The following is a 22,942-nucleotide window of genomic DNA, read 5'->3' as shown; positions in this document are numbered from 1 at the left end:
TATTTTGTCAAGCTGTATTTAATACATAATGTATATCAAATACAGATTTATATATATACTTTATATATATAGCACATTGCACACACACACTGACATTACTGTGACTGATGAAAGCTCCATTTGTCAGACCTGTAGGCTGATACCACATGTGCCACAGTCTAAATTCCACTGAAAAGAAACACGCTCTGTGTGCTTCACTGCCGTCATTATATTACTCTTGTAAAAAGAATTTGCATAAAACAAACACTTCCCGCAGGTCAAACACAAGCCCCACTGTGTTTTACTGATATTAAACACATTTACTCAAATAATGAGTTGGCACAGCTCACCGATGCTTCTCAGCCTGGTCACATCATAGAACTACTCTGTGTCTGCTCGATGTTAATGTAAGTTTGTTTTCTTATTTTCTTTTAGGTGCAGATAAGAATTCTTGTAAAATGATGAGATTTCTCTTTAATGTATAAAATATTTTTCTCTTTGAACATATAATGTGTGTATGAGCTTTGAAATTTTTTACAGTTTATGGTGAACTGACTCATCTGTTTTTAAAATGTGATTCCTTAAATAAATATGAACAACACCTTCAGGTGTAACTGTCTTTAATGCTTTATATATAACATTGAATAAGTAATTTTTTTGATGAACCAATTGTGTTATAACCCGCATTATTTCTCCATTTTCACTTCCCACATTCAGAAGAAAAACAATGGTTCCCTTACTGCTGTTCCTGCTGCTGCATGAGTCCCTGGGTGGCCAAAATCCAAATAACAGCTTTAACAATACAGGTTCAATCGCAATTTTTAGAGCACTGATACAAAATTTGAATTATTTTTAACTCGTATTGCAAAATCCAGGCAAAGAGTGTATAGGGAAACATCTTAAATTCCTCATTGAACCTTACATTAAGCAAACTTAATGTAAGGTTCAATTAGGCAGGATGGGTCATAATAATATTTACTGTATATATTATATAAATTCTTTACATAACAAGTTTATTTTGTTCTGTTTCTGTGTTCAGTGTGTTTCAACATTTCAAATTATGGTATCAGTGTCTCCACGGCCGATCTTCACATTTCTGTGATGGATCATGCGGAGTGCCAGCATTCTAGTCAACCGTGCGTCATTCTATGCAGCTACAGCAACGGGTCATGGCTCAATACCAGGTCTGGTTGCTTAGAGGCTCAAGTGACAAACACTTCCTTCAAGGTGGAGTTCAGCATTCAAACATGTAAGTGCACGTCTCCCAAATCAAGTCATTAAAACAGAGGCACATAGGCTATTATACTTTGACTCGTAGCCACCTGGAACTTCTACCTTTTCTCTCTATTTTTGTCCTGAAGAAATGACGTGTCTTCATCTCACTCCCTGTCTGTCTCATTTCTCAGCCGTAAATTGCACTATATACAATTGTGAGAACTCGACCATCATCCCTTTGATTCAATCGCTGAACAGTCACAGCTCTGACCCTAGTGGAATAATTCAACTTTTCAAAACCAGGAGATCATGTTTGGAGCTCTTCAGGAAAGATCGAGCAGTCAAGGAAGTCTTTATAAAGCAAGTGCTGGTTGGTCCATCACTGTGGTTCAGATTTAAATATCTATGATAACACTGATTATACATATGTATATTTCTCTGCAGAATGGAAACAATGATGATCCATGACATTATGGGAACAACCAAGTTTAAGACCAGACAGTCAGTCAATTACAACCTGAAGATGTTGTCTATGAACGTGATCAATGTCACTGATGATAACTGTAGCGCTGAAGTAGCCAACAACCGCATCCAGCTAGAGGCTCCGCAGGTGTGCTTTTAAATAATTTTTTTTGCACTTACAGCATTGTTTTTGGACATGGTTAACACATACAGTCAACTCTTACAGCTACTGCCTGAGAACTCATCCTTCGTCCCTGACATTTTCCTGCCTGTGAACGCCTTGAAGACCATCCCTGAGGAGAAGAGGATTATTGGTTTGGTCAGCTACATGGATCACAGCCACTTCCAAGTACATCCTGTTTCCATCTGCATTCATGAGTGACACCCCTCTTGTTAAAACCAGGAACTGCAGAGTGTGTGTGAATTATTTTTACACTGTGTCTGTCCTGCTGTTAGTTTGAATTGGTGGAAGTATCATCGATGGTTCAAAGGATAGAGCTACAGGGAGGACATCGTCTCCAAAATCTGAAACCACCGATCAAGATGAATTTCAGAGTTAGACACACAGATGTGGCTGTAAGTCTATTTGAAAAAATATATTTTAAAACCATGTCCTTATTGTATATTATGTTTATATGTTTTAATCAAGGTCTTTTTCAATTCTTGTTTGTTCACAGGATAACTCTCAGTTCCTGTGCCACTATTTTGATGAATTTGGTATGGCTTGTATTCTATTATTATACTGTGATAGAGCAGCCAGTTTAGTCTCACACGAGCAACACATAAAAAGTTTTCTAGAAATCAAAATGTTCACGACTTTTTTGGGCGTCTAACTAAAACACACATTTGGAAAGCGACTTCTGAATGTGTGATTCTGATGATAACATAAAATCGTAACCTCACTCTTAAACTAAAATGCTGGCAGAGATTTATACTTTATACGTTTTTGGTTATGCTAATTCCTTCCATTTGTTTATAGATCATACTTGGAGAACAGATGGATGTGAAACCCACAATAAAACCTACAATGACCATCAAATCATTACATGCTACTGTGACCATAATACACCATTTGCTGTGCTACTGGTAACAGGACAAAGTTTCTAAACTTTTATGACATAATACAGGAAAAAAGAAATACAGCTGATCGGTATGTGAAAAAGTTGTTGATTCATTTGTATCTTTTTGCAGATCAGACAACCAATAAGTGAAATCCAGTGGAAGATACTGTCGTACATCAGTTACATTGGCTGCGGCATATCTGCTTTTTTCACTGCCATGTCTATTGTGATACATGTATTCAGCAGGTGGGTGTATTTCCTATCAAAAACACTGACAAAAGTGCTATAATAATGCTCATCCTTTGTTGCATAGCGATCCTTGTGACCCCTGTACCAGTAGAATCATATGAAGTTACTGGCTGAAATCGTGTTTACAATTTTGTCATATGTCCTGTTTTTGTTTTTTCTCTTGCTCAAAAGCCACAGACGGGACAACTCCATCTCCATTCATGCATCCCTGAGTGGGGCTTTGTTTCTGCTCAACACAACCTTCCTGCTTACTGAAGTGGGCGCCACAGTCGAGTCAGACTGGGTGTGTGTGTTCATCGCAGCGTTCATGCATTACTCCTTGCTCTGCTGTTTCACCTGGATGGCTATAGAGGCGTTTCACCTCTACCTGCTGCTGATAAAGGTGTTCAACACACACTACAAACACTACCTGGTCAAACTGTCTCTTGCTGGATGGGGTGAGTGCCGACAGAGCGCCTACTGTATGAAGTCTATTAGTTGCTGGTAAATTAACACATTAATGTGCTTGTGTGCGTTATTGTGGGATTTTCAGGGATTCCTGGCGTTATCGTGTCCGTTTCTTTAGGAATGATGGACTACAAACAGTTGTATGGGCCTACACATCTGTCAATGGCCGATACTAACCAAACTAACACTATGTAAGTACATCTGAACAGCTTTGGTCAGGACCACAAACAAAATCCATTTTACCACAAAGCTTGTCCTCACCAGGAAGGGTGTTATGTTGAATCCTTGAAAATGGAACGTGTGCGTATATCTCCGGCCACAGATCTATGTGTTGTGAGTGTTTAAAGGTACCTAACCCCCAACCCTGTTTTAAATGTCTAACTTTCCAGTAGCTTTTATGCTGAATCAACAGTGATAAAAACAAGACTAAAAAAGTGAAAACAAAACAGCTCCCTATGTCAGGGGGACTCTCACCTTGGACTCCTGAGTGGAATTTTGCCATGTTGCCATAATTTGGTTGGGATGTGGAAGCAAGCATATTTTGGATTAAAACAGAACCCTTTGTCTCAACTAAGCATAAAACCTGCAGTAAGATTGAAATGCATGTAAAGGCTAGTCAAAATAAGGAAGATAGGAGTTGTAAAAACAGGCAGAATCATTAGACCATCTGGTGGTCCCTGGTTGCATCATGTGTGGAAAATATATGTGTGTCAAAAATCACTTAGAGTGAAGCCTTTTTGTTAAAGAAGATTATTAAAAAAATACAAATTAGCATTACTAGGAAGCCATGTTTGTGATTCAAATTGTGTGAGGTTTTAGCTGATCTAAAGGTCTTCTACAGTTGAAGGGCACCACATTGTGGCAAACTGGCCTGTTTACAGTGGTATTCTGCACTCAGTCAGTCCTCTCCAGAAAATAATGTTGATAAAGTTGATGTTTCTACCGTAACTATTGTGTTCATGGGGGTGGGGTTAACCAGTCAGCTGCGATCAAAAACAAAAGTTAACTTTATGAAAATAAAACTTAAAAGTTAGTCGTACAAAAATGACATTTATGAATGAGCTGAGTGAGTGAAAGTTTGGCACTTTGGATACTCATCCATCCATTGCCAATACAATGATATGGTCTGTTAATGCAAACATAAGAAATGTTGTATGTAAAAATACGTCCATATTTGGCATTAGCAGAACTGTAACCATGAGTCGTATCTGGTGGGTGTATTATCAGCCAAATGAGGCATTTTTATTCATGAGGATGTGTAACTTACAATTATGACTTTTGTTTACTTTTTGTGTCATAGCTGCTGGATCACAGATGACTCCTTCTTCTACTCCTTGAATCTGGTCTATTTCACCCTTATATTCATATTTAACTCTGGTATATTAATGGCAGTGGGCTCAAGCATATGCAAGATAAAACAAGCATTCAAGAGAACCTCAAAGCTTGGAACAGTGTCAGGGAAAATGTCAGGAAAAATTCCAGAGAGGTCTAGTGCATCCTGCAAGAGTGGCCTCACTTTGCTGGGCCTTACCTGTCTGATGGGAACCACCTGGGGTCTGGCCTTCCTGGGCTCTGGATACATCAACTATCCCATTCTCTACCTATTCTGCATCCTTAACTCCACACAAGGTTCGCTTCCAGTCTTTTAATATACTTTTCCCTGTGAGGTCGGACTGATTTAAAACCATTGAGTGATATGTGTGTCTCTTCGACAAGGTTTCTTTATCTTCCTGTGGATCTGCCTGGCTGTCAAGAAGCAAAGAAGGAGGTACATGGAGGACAAAATGTCTTCAACTCCTGCGAAGACCTTAACAACCAAATCTGATTAGATTACATTTTCTAGTTTTGACTGCTCTGCTACATGTAACGCTTGAGTGGAAAACTTTTAACACTTTAAATCAATATTTGTAGTAGAGACTTTGTATTGTTTGTTTGTAAACTATTGCCTTATGTATGTCATTAAATGAAGAATATTTGATTGTGCTCTTGTAGACAGTTATAATAAATCGATAGTTCATACTGTAATTATTGTATAAGTATCATATATATATATATAATTTCAACGGAATGTTTGACGTTTGTACTACACTTATATAGTGATTTTATATTCATATACAGACATATGCTTTGCACATATCTTCTTTCAAGCAAGGAGGTAGGCAGCATGTTATTTATGTATATACTCATTTAACCTATAAACTCATGCATAATAAAGTGTAATTGACAACAATGCTGTATCTCTGACTCTTAAATTCTTCGACATTTGGCCGAGGTCACTCTGTTCTGGATAGATTTGTGGAGATGTCTGCGAATCTGAGGACATCACAGCTGAAGATGCTAATAATTTAGACAGCACTTTGTGTGGAAACTGGAAATCTATTTGGATATAAAGTGCTAGAAACACATAGAGATGATATGACGACTGCTACCTACTGTTTGTTGACAGATGTCATTGTTAATTCTAAATTGAAAGCTTCTGGCTTTAAAGTGTTTTTCAGTGTAATTGCGTGTGGCTTTTCTCCCCCTTCTCTTACTTGTATACATTGTAGCACCACCTTCTGGCTGAATGGTGTAATTTATGAAATATTGTGGTTTGTCTTCTGTGTTTTGACCTCTAGAGATAGTAGATAAGGAGGAGAAAGGAAGTGGTGACAAGTATGGAAGATAGCAACAAGAAGAAAAGCAAACCCTGCTGTGACTAAGTTCTCCTTTTCTCAGTTTCTACATGATCTATACTTTGTTTCGCTCTTACTGTATCTTAAGTAATACTGTTTTTCTTATTATTACTTTATTAACCCCTGTGGGAAAATTAAGTTTGACCTTATGTTTGAATTTCCTGTTTACTTCATGTTTTTTTTGGTAACTTCCTTTGTGTAACAAAAATGTACCCCTTTATATATTGTTGTGTAGTTCTGTAGTATTTTGAATTAAATTATTTCAAAATAATAAAAAAAAACACTATTGGTCAAGGGTAAGTAACCTATCATTTACAAACAATTGCTGATTAGCTAATCAAAATTACACAGCTTGACCAATCTTATTATAACTGACTGAAAGCACAGGTAAACAGCATCTTTACAAAGCCAGTAATTGTGTTTATCTTCCAGGTTAACAAGATTAAAACCTTAGTTTTAGTACTCCAGTACTTTTACTTGTTTTATTATTCATTTTATATTTATAGTTTATATTTTCATCTTGACTGTGTTTGATAATGTCTCCTTGTCATTTTGAGGTGTTAACTTCAAAACAGCACCTTTGTGAAACATGAGTCAAGGTTGATAAAAAAAACCTGCTGTGTGCTAATCACAAACAGCTAATCCCACATGTAAGCCTCATGTGCTGACAAAAGGTTAATACTTAAAATTATATTTTCTTATGTTTCGGGTTCATTAAAAGAAGGAGCAAAATGCAGACTAACCAAAGTCCAAACAACAGGTGAGCTATACAGTGGGTACGGAAAGTATTCAGACCCCCTTAAATGCTTCACTGTTTGTTATATTGCAGCCATTTGCTAAAATCATTTAAGTTCATTTTGTTCCTCATTAATGTCCACACAGCACCCCATAAATTTAAGGGGTCTGAATGGTTTCCATACACACTGTATATAAACATAAAGTCCGAGACTCAAAAAAATCCAGAAGGCTGAGCAAATAAAAACCACAAGAGAAATAAAACTAACAAAGTGCCAAACAAAAGGCAAGCAAACAGAAATAGATGAAGAAACCTTAGAGTGAAGTATTAATGCAGACTAACTAACAAAGACAAAGGGGAGCACAAGGCTTAAATACAAAGAAGGGTAACAAGATGTAGGTGAGAACAATGAGGGCCAGCCAGGCAATCAGTAAGGCGGGGAACATAGGAGGAAGTAAAACACAGCATAGTATCTATCTGGTAGACCACAGTATGTGCATCTGCAGCGGTGTGTGTCAGACACAGTGGTGAGCAGGGGCCCCGCTGGGAATGCCAGTGCCATTTGGTTTGCTGTGGTGTGCTGAGGCAGTGGACTGAGAGCCGCGGACACAAACTCATCAGAAGGGCCGATGATGTTGGACTCCTTGACAGCAGGATGCTGTCTAAGCTGCGGGGGATCCTGGAGAACGGCTTCCATCCTTTCCACAACTTGCTGCGCAGGTGCTGGAGGACTTTCAGTGCCAGACCCTCCAAAAAGCACCACTGGGGAAGGTCCTTCCTTCCTGTGGCCATCGAACTGCACCACTCCTCCCTCTGAGATCAGACCGTCTGATCGAACACTGTCTTCAAATCACCCAAGCATAAAATGCATTATAATTTGCATGCTGCCAACTGAGAATTTCATTTCTGTCCCAGGCTGTTCTTGACCATAATGACTTCACAATTTCTTGTCTCTTGCGTGCGTAGGAAACCAGTGACATTTGGAAACTTCCTCTTTCATTTAAGCAGTGCCACCTTAGTCTCAGCGTTTGATTGATGATTGATGTTGTTCCAACACCTTCAAAATAAATATATCATTACTGACTTCACACGATTTCCACGCAGGGTAATCTATATCTCACCCCGCAAACCTGACGATGATACCTCTAAATATACGTGTGATGTGAATCACTTCCTGTTCTGAGCTGTGAAATGCTGCTTTGCCAGCACCATGTGATACAATATGCACATGTGAAACTAACAGTTCACTTCATTTAACAAACCTCAGCCAGACGAGCCAGTGCATGGAACAGAGTAGGTTAGAAACAATGATGAAGGCGATGTGGATTATTCTTTACCTTGACACACTTCTTTGGTTTTCTACAACCCGAGCCACCAGTGAGTACACGTTACATGTGAATGTTGTTGTGTTGTGCTTGTGAGGAGGTAAACTACACTTAATATGTTAAAGTCACAGATCATCCAACCCAGAACAAAATAATAGCAGTTAAGTGGGAACACAATACTAAAATTCCCAGTTCTGAAGAGTAATGCTGATCAAACTGTTCCAAAGAAACATCGTCTCTCAGTGAAGATGTGCTTCTTTCAAGTCTTCGGTTTTATACTTGGTGTGTATACTTTTTTCTGTCGTTTTCACAGAACGCTGTGAAAATGTCATCACAGACTGTCGAGCAGATAAAGGTAACTGGACCAGGTAACTGATTTTGTGCACTAATGCCATTAAATGTATACATTTGTTCCTGCCAATATTTTTAAATGGCTACTGACGATCATGTGATTGCTTTGGTGTGATTGTGAAACCTTTAATAACCCCTGTCTATGTAAGGCCTTTCAGAGACAGACAAAGAGTATTTCTATATCTATAATAGGAAAAAAGTAGAGCCTAGACTTCTCAGACTAATTTCATGAAGTAAAAAAATATATATTGGGTGGTCAAAACCTTTGTTGCTTGAACTGCGGTTATATTTGTGTCATCAGTGTTATGTATGTTTAAAGGGTGCAACATACTTTTTAAGCAGTGCTACCATAGGGGAGGTGAACAAAAACACACATATCGACTTTGCTGCGTGACTTTTAAAGTTATTGAAGTCTGTTCATCATCAGTGAAGACAGTATATGCTTTCTATGGACATAAGTTGTGTCTCAGTATCCTATAGCCCTTTCACATAGCTGTCCTTTCTATTCTAACTACTTCTACCTGCTAGATTCAAAGGTCACATATTCAATTAAATTAATTTGGGTAGTGTGATTAAATATATTTACTGTGTGTTGGTAGATGTTATGAAGACAGAATTAGAACCTGCACAACAACATTCGGTCGTCAGTTGGGCTTTTACCGTCACACTGTGAACTCATCACATGAGGTAAGGCCATATTTTGTTGTTAGGGTTCAAATGAACCTTTTTTTCTCTCTATGTTTTTAGTTTCATATATTGCCTTTTTTCATGAAACGTGTGGAAATCAACACAAATATAGATATTTTTTGTGTTAATTGTGTTCTGTATATCTTGTGGTTTTAGGCTGAAGCGGCGCCTTCCTTTTATTACAGGGTTAAAGTACCTTCATTGGCTCTCCAGAGAAGCATACAAGGACAGCCAGGTGATGAGGTCCTCTTGGTAGCCGCAGTGATAGACAGTTCTAATTTTAAGGTCAGTAACATAAAAAAAGGCATTGATGTCCAAGGTGGTGTCTGCTGTGTACTATATGAAAACAGAGCTACTGCTAATACACTAACACACTATTTGCCAGCTGATTCAGTTCAAGTTATCTTAACGCCTCCCCTGTCTGCCTCATTGAAGCTGAGTCGCCCACGAGGAAGGGCCGTCGTTTCCAACCTGACTATTTTGGGCAATTCAGTCTTGGCAGTGATGGCAGGACACAGTCCAGTCAATAACCTCTCACAACCGGTCAGGTTATTCTTCGCAAACCCTGAAAAGGTAAAATGACACAAAGGATTAGACTTTAAAAATGTAATATCCAGTTTGTCTTTGTATTTTGAATCTTATATTCACACTGTGTTTCAGGTGGAAAGGGGAACCTGCGTGTTTTGGCTAGACTCAGAGATAGAGCCTGGAACAGGTGGGCTTTATGTACCAGCCTTCGGTACTTTCGCTCTCACACTCAACCACATTATACACAAAACCTCACACGTTGTGTATGTGTCTTTGTAGGTCGCTGGAGTACAGCGGGTTGTGACACCATCAACAATGTAACTGAGTTTGTTTGCAGCTGCAACCATCTGAGCTTCTTTGCAGTGCTTGTGGTAAAATGTTTTGGGTTTCTACAGCCTATATCCTCTCATTTAATGTTACCAAACCTCTATGACTCATCAGATAACTAACAGATATTCAAAAATAAAATAAAACACATTTATAAGACAAAGGCACAATGAACATAGTCCACATGCCCGCCTGTGCAGCAAGGCCTCTGGCTGCTATCACAGAGGGGATCAGACTTTTCTCATAGTGAGTCCTTCTTGGTGCCCTGTATCTGTGTCCCGAGTGAAGTGGCATGAGGTGCCTGTTTAATGGGTGTGTGATGTCCTGTTCTATTGAAGTTGCCATCTCCTCCTGGTGTAGAGACATGGTGTAAAAATTAAGTTCACTATGGACTTATTTCTTTCAATATTGGACAATATTTGCAACTTTACTGCAGGTGACTGAGCGAATTAATAACCAACATGTAATGAAGGCAAGTACATGTTGGTTATTAAAAATGGCCTATTTATACATAAACAAATTTACAACATAAACAAAGAAAGTTGTTGCATTTTAGAATTTTAGAGGACCCAAATACAGACTAAAACAAAATGCCTAAACATCCAACAAAAAGCGAGCTATAAGGAAAATAAAGCTGAAAATCCTTTAACAGAAAGTCCAAGATCAAAATACACAAGGTGAAATAACAAAAGGCAAAAAGCTACTAAAGCTAACTAACCCAAACAGACACTGGACATATGGATGAAACAGGCGCACAGCGGAACAGCACAAAGTGAAGCACAAGACTTAAATACATGAGGGGAAATAAGACGCAGGTGAAACACATTAGAGCAGGGCAAGCAGTCAGAATGGAGGGAAACCATGAGAAAGTAAAACACACACAGTCACACAGGAAACCACACTTTCAAATAAAAACACAAACTAACCAGGACAGGGCAAAATAATACAAATATATCAAAGTACAAAAAAAACAAGGACTTAAGTGAAAACCAAACTGAAGATCATGACAAAAGCATCCCGAACAGAGGCGCCGATGGCATTTTCAAGAAGCAAAAGTGTATCAATTGTCATCAACTGACTATTGTGAAGTAACCTATTCTCTAATGCACCGACCTAGTACACTTACAGAATAGGTTACCGCACTTATAAGCCAAATGTGTAGGTTAGTGTGGTTAAAACAATAAAAGCTCTACCTACCGCTAAGCTAAAACACATGTGCATGAACACATTGTATTTTTAGAGTCAATGGAAGGCCCCCTGTTGTACTTTATTTGAGACAAGTCTGCCTTGACCCTTAGGTTTCAGTATCCCCCCACAAACATGACCTTTTTCTCTTCCAGAACCCAGACCTATCTGTGACAAAAAGTGACGCTGTAAAACTGAGCTATGTCAACTACGTAGGATCAGCACTCTCCGTCATCTTCACGCTTATCAGCTTGATCATCTACATTCATCTGCAGTGAGTTCTCATTCCTTCCATATTACTGCGAAATACTTGGTGTGAAAATGGTGACTTATTTAGCAGTGTCAAACCACAGAGAAGTTACAGAGAAGGGCAGCTACAGATGATCATTTCATCAGAGCAACAACCTCTGTGGTTAAAATAACTTTCAAATACAAACTTTACAAATAACTTTAAATAATGCTTGTATAATTTTTAGTTTAGCATAAATGTGAACATTCAGCACGTAGACTGGAAGCTTAGGCTGATATCCAACAAAAACCAACAACCACACAAGAGATCACACTGATGATGCATGATTTCTGCTTGTAAATGATGAAGACTTCCAAATATGAAAGTGTTAAACTCCTGTTTCTCTTTCAGTCGACGACGCCCAGAGAAGGCCATAGGTTTGCACATGCAGCTCACAGGTGCGCTGTTCTGCCTCCACCTCAGCTACCTGCTGTGCAATTTCTGGGCAAGGCAGCAAAAAGAGGACGGCTGGGTTTGCAAGATGCTGGGCCTGTTCTTACACTGGTCCCTGCTGGCTACGTTTACGTGGACCGCTCTCGAGGGGTTCCACCTCTACCTTCTGCTCGTCAAAGTCTTCAACATCTACGTGAGGAGATACCTGCTCAAACTCAGCTCGGTCGGATGGGGTGAGTGCAGTTTGGTGGTACTACAACATGTTTCTCCACCGTCTTCCTGGTCGCCATGGTGACAAATCACCCTCCTCATCTAAAAACAATATAATGCGTTACCTGAAAACGGTAACAATGTTACTTATACTCTTGTATGACTTGAATGGAGCAGGATGCCATTCTTCTAAGTCTAAGTTTAACCCTGTCTTCTCTTTTTCCAGGTCTTCCTACGTTGGTTGCGTCAATCTGTGGGATTTTAGGTGTTTATGGCAAATACAGTCTCCCACTGAAGGATGCCAACGGCGAGACTTTACCTGAAGAAATGTAAGATACATTCATTTTCATGATTTTAAAATTGCAACCACAGTGGAGGTTTGCAATCTGTGCCACTCATAATAGAGAAATGTCATTTTTTCACCATCAGGTGCTGGATGAGCAGCCAGTTCCCCCACAAGGAGTTGGTCATCTACATCACCGTTGTTGCCTTTCTTTGCCTGGTGATACTGTGCAATACCTTCATGCTGGGACTGGTAGTTTTTAAGCTCACAACACTAAGAGAAGGCAGCGGAGGTTTTGAAAGAAGCGGGAAGAAGATGAGCAGAGAGAGATGGACCAGGCTATGGAAGGACTGTGCCACTGTGCTGGGCCTCAGCTGTGTGCTGGGGTTGCCATGGGCGTTAGCCAGCACCACATATGGCCAGAACCACGTCACTGGCATCTACATATTCACAATATTTAACGCCCTGCAGGGTCAGTATGTGTATGACTTTTTAAGTATGCGCTGGGTTGTGATGACTTGCGGGAGGATTTCATTATCTGTGTTTTCTCTTCTCAGGCGTATTCATGTTCCTGTGGTCAGTGGCTTTGACCTGCAAATCTCGGGCTGACAAATACTCATCAGTCAGAGACCCTTCTTCTCAGAAAATGGCTACTACAGTAGTTTATAGTCCAGGGCATTGATAAAGGTCAGACTGTGATATGTACGCCGTGACATGCATTAGGTTTGGAGCATCGAGCGTGGTGACGGGATGTCGGGAGGTGAATAAAGAACTTGAACAGCTGCTTCCTGATCTTCATTGCTCCACAGTCAGATAAGAAAATATTACAACCACTAGGTGTATTATATATTAGGTATATATTAGGTGTAATTCAATTTTTTATACACAGATTATAATACACATTTAGTGTTTGTGATTCTTGTTCAGTAATCTATAAGCAAGCATCATTTACTACAGTTTTCAGTATTAAAATACTAAATATGTATCTTGTCTATCATTTAAGTTTTCATTAAATGTATGTATTATGCAAGTAAATGTGTATTGGTCGCCCTGGGCAACCATGCCGTAGCAGTTCAAATAGACACGCATAGAAAAGTTATGGTAAGAGCAGATTTAAAATACTGTTGCCGCTTTTCGAGGACTACGGCTCATGTCTGCTTACCCGGAAACAAAGGCGGAGTGGGAGCTCTCGCGTTTCCCTCTCCTGGAGCTTCCAGACAAACCAGACAGACGCAGACACAGAGACACAACATGGATCCAAACACTACGATTCTGCGAGTCAAGAGAAAAAGGGGCACTGACCCTGCAGATGCTTTGTTGTTGGCGTGTAAACGTATCCGTCCGGAAACGTCGCAGAATTCAAGCGAAACGGTACCGGAGCCCAGCGAAGCCGAAGTGGAAAACTCCGTCTTCAAACTCGTGGCGACTGTAGCGACACAGGTGAGAGGCCCGCTGCTATTTGCTATGCTAGGTTATCACAGCTGGCTAACAACGCACTGGTGGTAAACACGGCAGCGACGACTTAATCCTTAAAATATTAGTTAGATTAGCCTTGCAGGATTAACGATTAAACGACGTGATATGACACGTTTAACTCATATAGGAGACGGATGTTGTTTTTTAACTAATGCGCCTCAATGCTAGCTGTTGTTTTTACCATAGCATTGATGCTAGTCAAAGCTGCTAACATTAGCCACATTAGCCTCAAATTGAAGCCGTTTATTTTGTTGACGTTCGACGTAGTTTTTACGCGATTACGAGCCTCGGAAATGATTTAGTCCACAATGATTTGATGAGCTGTTAAGCTTTTATGTAAATGCACCGAGCATGCGATCTGTTTGTTGTTGTAGCGTTTAAATGATAATGGCGTGCTTGTTAAATTAAAGTTTACTTGTTTCCGCTCTTTATCATTTGGAGAGGAAAAAAAATTATATAATTTGGTGTAAACTCAACTTTGTGGAGAATTAAACTTTGACATGTTATCCCCAGGATGCTCCTGTGCAGACGCAGGTTCGACAGGCTTTGGCTCGGCCGCGCATGGCCCATGCGTTGCGCCCCTCAGCTGCCAGTTCACAGCGGATAGTTGGGGACCTACGGAACACAAAGTGGAGTACCCGGAGAGAGGAACGCTACAGAATACTCTCAAGCCACCGTGCCGGGCTGTCAAGCCAGGCTGAGCAGCAGACACCCCGGACAGATGCCCCTGAAGCAGTAGAGGAAAGTGGGAAAGAGACAGACAAAAGTTGGGGTCTTGGTGAAATCCAGGTGGTGGATCTCATCCATGAGGATGTAGAGGACCAGGACAAACCATCTGGCAAGGTGAGTTGAAATGAGCTGTCTGTTACCAGTGGTTTGGGGAAAAATGTCTATAGATGTTTCAGTTACTTAACTCATTTTACAACTCGAAGGGGATCAACAATAATTTAACAAATCTTTCCATAATTAATTGTTTGTTTGGCATAATATTCAGTTGAATTGTTAAAGGTAACGGACACTATGTTTTTCTGATGCATTTTTTTGCTTGGTAAGTCCAGTGTTATCTCAAGTGTTCTTTTTCTTTGTGTTTTAAGATGCTGCCCCCAGATCCAGAAGTGATCCTGTGTAACAACACCAAGATGCTGCGAGAACATCTGAGCATATCAGGAGAGAGACTGGGGGAAGAGCACCGGCAGCAGGAGGACGATTACGTCTACGACCTTTATTACCAGGAAACGGTCACACCCGGATGGATCCAGGACATCTTGTCTGTTAGGGCCTACGCTGATGAGGGAGAACTGGTGTGTGTGGATGGATGGACGGACAGATGAATGAGTGCTGAAATCGGAGTGAGTGAATGAAGACATGGTTGAAGTAGTAGAGGCTATTTGCTTTATTCATTTAAAGCAATGGTTGCTGTTGGATAGTTTCCGTCTAAACTATATTGAATTAGAAAATATGATTTTTTTATATAATTTTTTTATAATGGTGCTTCTTGTTTTTGGGCGATGATTACGCAGTGTGGATCTTTGCTGCATTTCATCATCTGTATGCCCTTTTGCTGATTGCAGCAGTTGGTCACTAGACTGTAAAAAGAACCATGATATCCTCTGCGTTTAATACTAAAAGATAGACTGCGGTGCAAGCAGGCCATGATGTTTTAATGAATAGCATGCTCTCTGGATTAAGAAGAAAGTAATCACATTATTATTAATTGTTTTTCTGAAGACTCAAAAGCTAACAGTGGGTTGTCTTCTATCTCAGGTTCCTGACCTCGTGGTTCGTGAAGAAGAGGTGTATGAAGATGAGGATGACGAGAATGAGGAAGGCAACTGGAGGAATGACTACCCTGATGAGGACAGCGATGCAGACAGTGACCGAGAGGAGCGCTATGGCGGTAAGTAGACATGTCAAGTTAACAAAGTTTATGTAGCTACAAGTCCTTATACATGCGTTGTATAGATACAACCACAGGTTGGCGCCAGATACAAACACACTGGTTGTTTCAAGTGAGTAAATTTTATGTGTGCTTCACAGCAACTAAAACACATAAAAACATTACAAATCTAATTAGTAAAACTTAGGTTTACTGCATGGCTGTTTACATAAAAATGTTTTAGCTGCTTCATGTAAGTGTCAGATAATCCGCCTGTGTTTTATGTTGTGTTTGGGGGATGGTGAGTAACTTTTGCCATGCAGCTTTCAGATTGTGTTTTTAAAGGGAGGAGGAGGTCAGAATTGTGCTCCCACAGGCTGCTAAGTCCTCCCTGTCATTGGCGTGCAGGTTACTGGGAGGAAGAACACTCGTACAGCAGAAGGAGCTGGCAGCGTTATCAGAGGGAGGTGTTACAGGAGTTGGGCTGCCGTGGCGATGATGACGAGGACGACGATGATGGAGACAAATATGATTCCGATTGATCTGTCTCTCGGAGCACCCTGCTCTATAAACAAGTAACTCTGCACTCTGAGACCTTTGTGTAGTTGAAGTGGAATGACTGCTCCACAGTGTAGTGTAGAAAGTCTTTAGGTTTTTTATTTTGAGTCAATTAAAATCAGTTTCAAGTCAAATTAAAGCATCTTCTGACACCCACAGAATTCTAAACTCTTTGAATTAGTTTAATCAGAAATAAATCAGTGCCAAAATATTAAAATGTCAAAGCAACAAAGCTTGTTGTCCACAAAATGTCATCCTACGTTAAATCAATACTACACAGATGGAGGAAAAGGTGTGTTATTTGTTGGATCCAGGGAATTCTTTTGTTCTTACTTTTTTTTTACTGTGGTGGAGTGAATTTGTGTGTGGGTGTTTGTTCAAAGTGGATGTATGTTAGAAATGTTGCACATTAGCGCGATATGCCTTGTATGCTTTGTGATGTTGGCAATTATGTTAGTGAGATGTCTCGGGCCGTGTGTGGTTGCAATTTAGGGTGTTTGCATTTTGTGCATGGTAGTGTGTGTACGTATACTTGTGTGTTAGATTTTTGTGAAAGCGTGGTGCGTACTTTCTGTCGTGTGTGTGCGTGTTTCAGAAATTCCCAGTTGAGGTTGTTGAAGTTAAGGTTGTTTCTCTTGAATGCTTGTTGAATTAAAAGATTTTTGTAAATATGTAGATGTGTATAAAAAGAAAGCTTTCAAAATAAAAATCTCCATGTCAATTTTTCTAGTGTGATATGCTTAAAGTAGTTTGATTTAAAGAAGTCTTCGTACATCTTTAATCACAACCAAAAGGATTCTTTTGAGAAGCCACATCATTTACTGAGAAACTCAAAAAGTGTGGTAACAAAACATTTTTTTTTCTTCTGACACATGATTACTATGCTAAAGGGGATTTTTTCAGGTGGGCTAATGACTACAGATTGTGAAATTGGTGTCAGCTGGTGTGAAACTAAAGTGATGGAAAGTAGCATCTTCCAAGGAGATTCTAACGGACAACATTCATGCACTGTAAGCGTGCAAGGTGTCGTGTTTTATGTTGAATACAGAAGCATTCTTGGATGTCAGCAAATATCATCCTGTTGCATTTTCATGAAGCAGGATTCTCCTTTCAAGGTCAAAGCATGTACTTAATTAGTGGCTGTTTTAATGCAGCTTAAAATCCACAATTGCAGTTAGAAGAAAGATTCTGAGATAAAGACTATTTGAAGCATAGTTTACTTTAAATTGGATGTGCAAATGCCCCGTAACTGAAAAGCTGGAGCAGTTCAATGCATAACTTCGATCTCAATGTTAGCCTAATGAACACTTCACATTGCACATTCACAGCAAACAAAGTTGGAAAAGTAAAATACTAAACATTCTCAAGTCATATAAACGTTCTATTTCGAACATACAGAGAGACTAAACAACAAAGCAGTGGCACTAACAGTACATACATACAATGACAGGACCAGGAGTCAGCATCTTCAGATAGCACACAAAAAGGATTCTCTTCCTTTTAATTCATTCAGTACATGACAGTTAATACTAATTCTCAGGGGTGATTAGGCACACTCATAATGCTTGCAATATTCATTCATTAAACTCCATATAATGTATTTGCATCATTATTAGGTTGCTCTGATAATAAACCTGTAAAATCTCACAGGCATGTACTCTATAAAAGGCATATAGTATATATGATTACCTGTAAAGGTGCATGATTCATTGCATTGAACAGTGTTATGACATGACGACGGTACTGTTTCTACTGGAGGTGGAAAATTCTTCGAATTCCCTAGATAAACCTGCAGGTGAACATCTGTGGCAGCATTTCAGTGATGTAAACAACTTAGTGAGGTCAGAGAGCTTTGACATAGCAGACAGAATGGTAAAATCCTTTTTCACCCAGCAGAATCCCTTGTCTGGTGCAGTTTTAAAGTAATTAATAGATGCTATTGGCTTTTGTCCATCTCTGTCAGTACACAATAGCAGCTGAACTGGGTGAAGTGAGTCAGAGTACCTGCAGTTAGAGACAACAGCGTGTTAGCTCCACTGAGAGAGGTTTCTGGGAAGACAAGTTTGCCTGTTGCCTCAGGCAGCTAGATGTACTCACGCAGTAATTTGGTGATGATAGGTGGCCGCTTGGACTCTGGTAGATAGACACCGAGGATGTAGACGGGAATGCCTGACAGGGCGATGGCGATGCCAATCAAAGAGTTAATGGTGTCGCTGTAGAGAGGAACTGCCACCAGGAAAATCGTACACAGACAGAACACCACTGGGTACAGTAAAGTCAGCTGCAGAGACAGAAATCAGGAGGAAGACGCTGAGCATCAGCATTTCATGCATGAACTGGACCTGGCCCCACTCTCGGTGTGGAGACCTGTGTGTGGATCCTGTGACTGTGAAATCTGGCTCATTGTAAGTCATGCTGATCGCCCAAAAGCTACTAAATGTGGACAGATGCACATTGAGTAAGTGTGATTGTGTTTATCTGGCATTACCTTAAGAGGCCTGGGTCTGTCAGGCTCCTTCCAGCGGAGGTAGATCTGGCCTGCAATGGACAGTCCCATGAAGAACCAGTAGCTAAAGCTGTAGTAGTTGATGAGTTGGAAGACATCCTCTACTGTCAAGTAGATCAGTGACATGATACACTGGACAGCAGAAAGGGAGAATGACATAAAGAAGAAAACAGTTTATATTTTTCCCTCTTCGAGTAAAAAACGTGCTAAATTATCTGTGTGGTCGGTGTGGTTTAAATGAATATAAATTAGCAGGAGAAGGCTTCCCAATTAGTTTCATAATAGAATGCATATCAATACAGCTATACAATGCTTTTCATTGATGCAGTTTCATACATTAAAGATAAGAGCTGGAATTGGAGTGAATCTCTGTATATGGATCATGGACAGAGCATCTGGAAGGTGTCCCTCGCGAGAGCCGACAAAAAACAACCTGGACACAACACACATGAGTTGATGGATACCAAGACGATAAAACAGTAAGAAACAGAGCAGTGTGTGTTTGTGTTTTACCTGGATGCAGCAATAATGGAAGCATTGAGGCCTCCGTAACAAGACAGAGCCACAGCAATGGGGATGGTCCAGCTCATCACACCGAGGGTGTGATCGGCAAAAGTCTAAACAGGACAACGAAATGGTTCAACTGCATTCACAGCTTACGTGCATGCAGATTTTGTTTTTCATCTAATCAGGTTTGTTTTTCCAAAATGTTTCTCACCACTGCCACAGCGTCACTAGCCAGTATGGCACTAACATCCAGAACAGCATAGTAGGCCACATTGGTAAGGATGTAGATGATGGTGACAATAGGCATCGAGATGGCAATGGCCAGGGGCAGATTTCTGTAACAACAAGAACAGTGAAGTACCCTGATATAGCACTGCAGATAGTTTGTACTGAAGTGGGAGGGAAAAGATTACCTTTCAGGGTTTTTGATCTCCTCAGTTACAAAGTTGAGGGTGTCCCAACCGGAGTAAGAAAAAAGTGCAGAGTATAGCGCCAGCGCTATGTCACCAGGGTCTGTAGATGAGCCCTGAAAGGAAGATTCAAAGTTGGTCGTGTAGCCTAAGGAGACAATAATTAAAGGAACAGTCAGTGAAAGTAATTGCAGTGCATCGAAGGAAACGATAAGCATAATACTGTGTCTGTATATATAATATTCATCGAGATGGATCTAGCACTCACCTTGGCACAGTTTAACAATGCCAGTGATGATGATGACGATGAGGGCTGCCACCTTTGCATAGGTGAAAATGTCCTGCACACGGGTGCCCCACTTTACATAGGCAGAATTGATGAATGTCAGTAAGCCTGGAGGGTTACAGAGAGGAACACTTCATACTTGATCTCCTGTATAAATAGAAACTAGCAGGTAAGTACTTACATAGGCAAGCTGCAGCAATGAGCCTGGATGCTGCATAGGGTGGTTCACATGTTGGAAAGAGCGGCTGCACCAGGTAGTTTGCAAATGTAATAGCAATGACAGCCTGGCTGGTGGGTTCAATGATCAACAAAGATGTCCAAAGGCGGATGAATGCAATAAAGCCACCAAATGACTCCAAGATGTATGCATAAGATGCCCCTGATTTGGTGATCGTAGTGCCCAGCTCAGCATAGCAGAGAGCCCCCACTACTGAGAACAAACCCCCAATGGCCCATATGACTAGTGACAGCCCGTAAGAGGCGCTGTAGATAAGCACGCCCTTGGGGGAGACAAAGATGCCTGAGCCGATCATGTTTCCTACAATCAGGCTGACTCCGTTGAGTAGTGAGATCTCCTTCTTAAGCTGCATGCTCTCTTTGGGAGGGTCCAAAAGATTCGAAGAGTGGCTAGCACTGCCGTTCATCTTTCCCGATTCTTCACGGTCGGCCATGGTGCAGTGGGATGACCAACAGAAGATCACCTGTGGATGCTACAGGCTGTTGTCCCTTTGCAGCAACCTCTGACAACCTGTCCAACAGATTCAGAAAGAGGAGCTCAATGCCACAGCGAGTCAGGAGAATGTCCTGTGACTCATAATCAATCATTGTCAAACAAGGAAGGACAGTGGGAGTGGAATCAGTAACGGAAAATGTGGTTAAGAATCCTAAAAATTTTTTAGACAATGATAATCAAGGTAAAACATGGAGAGAAAAGAGGTACACAGATCGAGGCAAAGCATGTCGAGCTGTATGTAACGTAGGTGTGTAGTGAATCCAAATCATGAGCCGGTTATTAAACTGGGGCTGTTGCTTGTATGATGTGCATGTGAAGTGCATGCTTCAGCTCAGTCATTACCATCTGTTCCTCATGCACAAACACCACTGCACCACCTGTTTACCTGGCGACAACAGACCAATCAACGACTCAAACAACTACAATGCTTTTAACATAAATCACATTACACAGCAAGAGAAAACAGCAGCAGCTTCCTACACCCTGTTTGGCCAGGGCTTTATGTCAGAACACTGCTTGGAGCTAAAGGTGTGTCTGCATGTGCATGTCATCATCAGCCTGCAAAACATGTCAGGCGATATGCAACTCAGTTAACAATCCTGTAGAAAACTTCACTCAGTTATCACTTGACTATTGGGCAAGAGATTATGTGACATCCATGGATATCTTAGATGTCTGTCATAATATAGTGACAACTGAGCCAGAATTTTAGCCCAGATGTCACCGTCCCCTGTACTCTGCTCAATTAGTATTAGTGTGTGTGTGTGTGTGTGTGTGTGTGTGTGTGAGTATGTGTGAGTATGTACTGTAGACCACGGTGTGTCTGACAAAGAAAGATCATTATCTAGGGCTGTGAAATCTGCTTTCAACATTGTGCAAAGACTGGCTCAGTGTGGGAGGAGCACCCTCCAGGTAAACATGACACATAGCTCCTGATCATGAAAACCCATTTATTCCCTGTGCTATGTTTTCCTCACAGATTCTTTTATATTGGGATATTGTAGATTAAACTATTTACACTTCCAGCATAATGTGGTAATAAAAAACTGATCTCTGTGGGAATAAGTCAACTGGCAGCAAAGATTGTCCCACATTACAAAACACAATCAACATCTTAAAAGGACACAGCTGCCGGTGTTTTCTTCCTCAAAATAACCGGGGTCAAGTCACGCTGATTACTAAGCCCAACTTCCGCTTCACACTTTCAAAATAAAACAAGCCTTCATGTTTTATAGAAAATATATTCATAGAAAATACATTTAGTGGTGTGTTTTTTATTCACCTTAAACAGAATGTGTAAAATAACGTTTATATGCATAAAAAACACCTAAAACATTTGAATAAACGGGGGCAGTTGATATCCTACATGTGCAAAAACAACGCAAATAACCTGCAGTTTACACAAGAAAGTAAATAATAACAGGCCTAATATAATAATCACATTAAAAAACATTAACAGCACATTTTCCTTCACCGCTGACAATAATGCCTGAAGACACATGAAGGTAACTGCTGAAATGATTAGCTTATTATCTGTTGCCAGTCGAAGCACGAACAAAAATATCCTCCCTCACCTCGCTTGAATAAAATGACTAAACCTTCCGTCAAACACGCAACTTAAAAACATTTTAAATCGGCGTGTTGTTGTTTGGCTTTCATTTTGAACGTGGAGCCGCTTACCTCCTGCGCCGTGTCGGCTATCTTCTGTCAGCTTGTCGTCGTCGTCGCAAACACAGTTTCCTTTTGTCCCGTTATCTAAACTTAATACATCATCCGCGAACAAGCAGATATTTGACAAAAACAAAAACTCTACCTGCTCAGGGATAAAGCGTTAGGGCATGCTTCCCGGGTTTGTCCGCGCCGGTTCGCCTCCTGTCCTGCTGCTTTTGACAGCTAGCCAGCACGGTGCCTGCTAACAAAAGCATCAGCACCGTAAACAACTGGCTGCTGCTGCTGCTGCTCCGAGGAGACGTCATGTGACCGCGCGCACACAGTACATATGTGTTAGGAGTATTTTCAGAACAGAGCATTTCCTCACTTACTGAGGAAAAAGCAAACATTTACCAACATACCTGCTGATACAAGCCACAGCTGCTTTTATAAGACATAGATCACTAAAGCTCATTCAGACTTTGATTAGTTTTGATCTCCTTAATCACTTAGTGTAAATCTATGGTATCACCACATT

At 40.5% G+C, this 22,942-nt stretch overlaps 4 protein-coding genes across 8 annotated transcripts; 3 read left to right on the top strand and 1 right to left on the bottom strand.

Moving 5' to 3' along the window:
• Positions 1–330: 330 nt before the first annotated feature.
• LOC114433861 (adhesion G-protein coupled receptor G5-like) lies at positions 331–5,471 on the top strand. Its single transcript, XM_028402616.1, has 14 exons — positions 331–386; positions 697–785; positions 1,019–1,228; positions 1,386–1,554; positions 1,639–1,804; positions 1,883–2,005; positions 2,113–2,232; positions 2,334–2,373; positions 2,636–2,742; positions 2,848–2,963; positions 3,138–3,403; positions 3,499–3,604; positions 4,714–5,042; positions 5,130–5,471. Exons 1-14 carry the CDS (start codon positions 379–381, stop codon positions 5,240–5,242), a joined length of 1,962 nt encoding a protein of 653 aa, XP_028258417.1. The 5' UTR covers positions 331–378; the 3' UTR covers positions 5,243–5,471.
• A 2,572-nt stretch (positions 5,472–8,043) lies between these two features.
• adgrg3 (adhesion G protein-coupled receptor G3) lies at positions 8,044–13,307 on the top strand. Of its 3 annotated transcripts, none has more exons than XM_028401187.1 (12): positions 8,044–8,201; positions 8,463–8,504; positions 9,100–9,187; positions 9,373–9,472; positions 9,623–9,760; positions 9,848–9,902; positions 9,995–10,086; positions 11,383–11,501; positions 11,868–12,142; positions 12,346–12,448; positions 12,549–12,874; positions 12,960–13,307. In XM_028401187.1, exons 3-12 carry the CDS (start codon positions 9,183–9,185, stop codon positions 13,082–13,084), a joined length of 1,338 nt encoding a protein of 445 aa, XP_028256988.1. In that variant the 5' UTR covers positions 8,044–8,201; positions 8,463–8,504; positions 9,100–9,182; the 3' UTR covers positions 13,085–13,307. The 3 variants fall into 3 exon arrangements, with proteins under 3 accessions (XP_028256988.1, XP_028256987.1, XP_028256986.1); XM_028401186.1 differs by having other exon boundaries at positions 8,463–8,517; XM_028401185.1 differs by having other exon boundaries at positions 8,463–8,517; positions 9,344–9,472.
• A 100-nt stretch (positions 13,308–13,407) lies between these two features.
• Positions 13,408–17,037, top strand: slc7a6os (solute carrier family 7 member 6 opposite strand). Of its 2 annotated transcripts, XM_028401191.1 has the most exons (5): positions 13,549–13,842; positions 14,392–14,721; positions 14,973–15,179; positions 15,643–15,775; positions 16,163–17,037. In XM_028401191.1, the coding sequence occupies exons 1-5, from the start codon at positions 13,654–13,656 to the stop codon at positions 16,294–16,296; spliced, it is 993 nt and encodes a 330-aa protein (XP_028256992.1). In that variant the 5' UTR covers positions 13,549–13,653; the 3' UTR covers positions 16,297–17,037. The 2 variants fall into 2 exon arrangements, with proteins under 2 accessions (XP_028256993.1, XP_028256992.1); XM_028401192.1 differs by lacking the exon at positions 16,163–17,037 and having other exon boundaries at positions 13,408–13,842; positions 14,973–15,227; positions 15,643–15,777.
• Positions 17,038–17,513: 476 nt separating this feature from the next.
• slc7a6 (solute carrier family 7 member 6) lies at positions 17,514–22,678 on the bottom strand. 2 transcript variants are annotated; one of them, XM_028401189.1, is made up of 10 exons: positions 22,435–22,678; positions 20,203–20,769; positions 20,004–20,129; positions 19,739–19,883; positions 19,537–19,660; positions 19,332–19,435; positions 19,155–19,251; positions 18,801–18,950; positions 18,410–18,593; positions 17,514–18,316 (listed from the first exon to the last, which is right to left on the bottom strand). In XM_028401189.1, exons 2-10 carry the CDS (start codon positions 20,690–20,692, stop codon positions 18,249–18,251), a joined length of 1,488 nt encoding a protein of 495 aa, XP_028256990.1. In that variant the 5' UTR covers positions 20,693–20,769; positions 22,435–22,678; the 3' UTR covers positions 17,514–18,248. The 2 variants fall into 2 exon arrangements, with proteins under 2 accessions (XP_028256990.1, XP_028256991.1); XM_028401190.1 differs by having other exon boundaries at positions 22,568–22,678.
• Positions 22,679–22,942: the final 264 nt, after the last annotated feature.

This window comes from Parambassis ranga, chromosome 3, assembly GCF_900634625.1.
Source record: "Parambassis ranga chromosome 3, fParRan2.1, whole genome shotgun sequence".
Lineage (NCBI taxonomy): Eukaryota > Metazoa > Chordata > Actinopteri > Ambassidae > Parambassis > Parambassis ranga.
This window is presented reverse-complemented; position numbering and strand designations above follow the sequence as displayed.

Excerpts from the sequence above, each read along its gene's own strand:
- LOC114433861 (XM_028402616.1), top strand. Across the intron at positions 786-1,018 it reads TAACAGCTTTAACAATACAG|TGTGTTTCAACATTTCAAAT; the intron begins GTTCAATCGCAA and ends TTCTGTGTTCAG. Across the intron at positions 2,374-2,635 it reads CCACTATTTTGATGAATTTG|ATCATACTTGGAGAACAGAT; the intron begins GTATGGCTTGTA and ends ATTTGTTTATAG.
- adgrg3 (XM_028401185.1), top strand. The coding sequence starts at position 8,108 with ATGGAACAGAGTAGGTTAGAAACAATGATGAAGGCGATGTGGATTATT. Across the intron at positions 8,518-9,099 it reads GATAAAGGTAACTGGACCAG|ATGTTATGAAGACAGAATTA; the intron begins GTAACTGATTTT and ends GTGTGTTGGTAG. Across the intron at positions 11,502-11,867 it reads ATCATCTACATTCATCTGCA|TCGACGACGCCCAGAGAAGG; the intron begins GTGAGTTCTCAT and ends TTTCTCTTTCAG.
- slc7a6os (XM_028401191.1), top strand. The coding sequence starts at position 13,654 with ATGGATCCAAACACTACGATTCTGCGAGTCAAGAGAAAAAGGGGCACT. Across the intron at positions 13,843-14,391 it reads TGGCGACTGTAGCGACACAG|GATGCTCCTGTGCAGACGCA; the intron begins GTGAGAGGCCCG and ends TGTTATCCCCAG. Across the intron at positions 15,180-15,642 it reads ACGCTGATGAGGGAGAACTG|GTTCCTGACCTCGTGGTTCG; the intron begins GTGTGTGTGGAT and ends CTTCTATCTCAG.
- slc7a6 (XM_028401189.1), bottom strand. The coding sequence starts at position 20,692 with ATGGCCGACCGTGAAGAATCGGGAAAGATGAACGGCAGTGCTAGCCAC. Across the intron at positions 20,130-20,202 it reads CATTGCTGCAGCTTGCCTAT|GCTTACTGACATTCATCAAT; the intron begins GTAAGTACTTAC and ends GTAACCCTCCAG. Across the intron at positions 19,252-19,331 it reads TCCATTATTGCTGCATCCAG|GTTGTTTTTTGTCGGCTCTC; the intron begins GTAAAACACAAA and ends TGTTGTGTCCAG.